We start from the raw sequence: 1,454 nt of genomic DNA, 5'->3' as shown, positions 1-1,454 counted from the left end.
GTACAAAAAGGAACTTAGTGTAATTCTTCAGTTTGTGATGCATCAAAGGACGAGAGAAACGACCAAACAGCCTCCAAAACTTGTTAAATGTCAGATGCAGAGTAGCATTGTGGGATAACGCTGATGGTATGTCAAGAGGATCCAGATACGGAGCTCCATCAGGTGCCTTCAGGCTCTGGCTGAGCACAATCATGACTCGTTTCCAGTTGGTACAGGCTACCTTCGGTACAAAGCAGTAAATAACACCATGATGATCATCCACAATGAGATGGTCCAGGGCTTTGCTTGGAATCTGGTCAAATGTCTTAAATTTTCCAGGGAAGTTGAAGCTGCTATTGGCTGAGCATAGTTCTCTTATTAAATGTCTACGATGTGCTTGACGCAGTTCGAGGTGTGTTGGAGAAGACTGCGTAAAAGTTTGTGTTCGGTCATGTTTTAGGTGAGTTGTGATGATTGTCAGGTTTGGTTTGACTGACCTGCTTGACTCTTTCCAGAGAAATGAATCCTCACTTATCCAGTGTCCAGAGGACATCATGTCTGTGGGAAATGCAGGAGATGATGGAGCCACGTGCAGATAAAAAGTCCCATCTCTCACGTCATCCCAGTGAACTATTATGAAGAACGTGATAAATAATGTTCCCAACAGAAGGAAAAACTGCAGCTGCTTTAGCATTTTCACTGGAAACTATTGAATGATGTGGAAACTACCCAGCTGGAATATGTAGCATTATCATCTCTGCAATGAGTCAAGTTGAGAATTCTGGAGAAAAACACAAAAATAAGGACATGTACATTACGGTTTCATTTCAAAATCTGTTCCCATAAAATATGATCCATCACTCACCTAAATCTTGTCTTCTTGTGCTCTACATTTCAGAATGTTCCACGTGCAAACTGTTAAGAGGGCAGCAATGCTTGAAGCTACATATGTAAACGCACAGTAGGGTGTGAACACAGGAGAAATGCTCCGCCTTTCAGCCAGAACTAAATCATATGCTGTTATTCCAGAGTTCAGCTCTCTTCCACAAATATTCACAGGAAACCACAACTGAAAATAAACGGACCGGCTTGTAGTGTTGACTTCAGAATGACAAAAAATGACCACCAACAGCATTGTCACAAAATAACTGAGTTATTTTATTTCAAAATGAAATTCAGTGGTTCACTTGTGTACTCGGTTACGAAAATAACTGAACCCCTGAGATCAAGTGGCCTCTCATAGGATTTCAGTGGGATTGTTTTTACAGTATGTGAGAAGGGAGATACACATTCAAACACAGAGATTACTCCTGTGTTATTTATATGAATGAATTTTTTTTTTAACTTTAAAAGGGAATGAATTTAGAAAACATTTACATTTCCTTTTTTAATTTAAACTTTAATTTCTTTATTATTTTCTTGACATTATTTTGATTTATTACTTTAAACCTTTATTTTTTGTATCTACATTGGCT

General features: G+C 38.6%; 1 protein-coding gene across 1 annotated transcript; it reads right to left on the bottom strand.

Moving 5' to 3' along the window:
- Nucleotides 1-7: 7 nt before the first annotated feature.
- On the bottom strand, nt 8-857 carry LOC107736360 (carbohydrate sulfotransferase 12-like; the record flags this gene model as incomplete). Its single annotated transcript, XM_016547794.1, has 2 exons — nt 561-857; nt 8-410 (listed from the first exon to the last, which is right to left on the bottom strand). Coding segments are annotated over exons 1-2 (516 nt in total), but the record flags the coding sequence as incomplete, so codon positions are not given.
- Between the last annotated feature and the right edge of the window lie 597 nt (nt 858-1,454).

This window comes from Sinocyclocheilus rhinocerous, unplaced genomic scaffold (genome assembly GCF_001515625.1).
Source record: "Sinocyclocheilus rhinocerous isolate Xijiao unplaced genomic scaffold, SAMN03320098_v1.1 C36652342, whole genome shotgun sequence".
Lineage (NCBI taxonomy): Eukaryota > Metazoa > Chordata > Actinopteri > Cypriniformes > Cyprinidae > Sinocyclocheilus > Sinocyclocheilus rhinocerous.
Note: the sequence above shows the minus strand (reverse complement) of the source record. Positions and strands in the feature narration are given on the sequence as shown.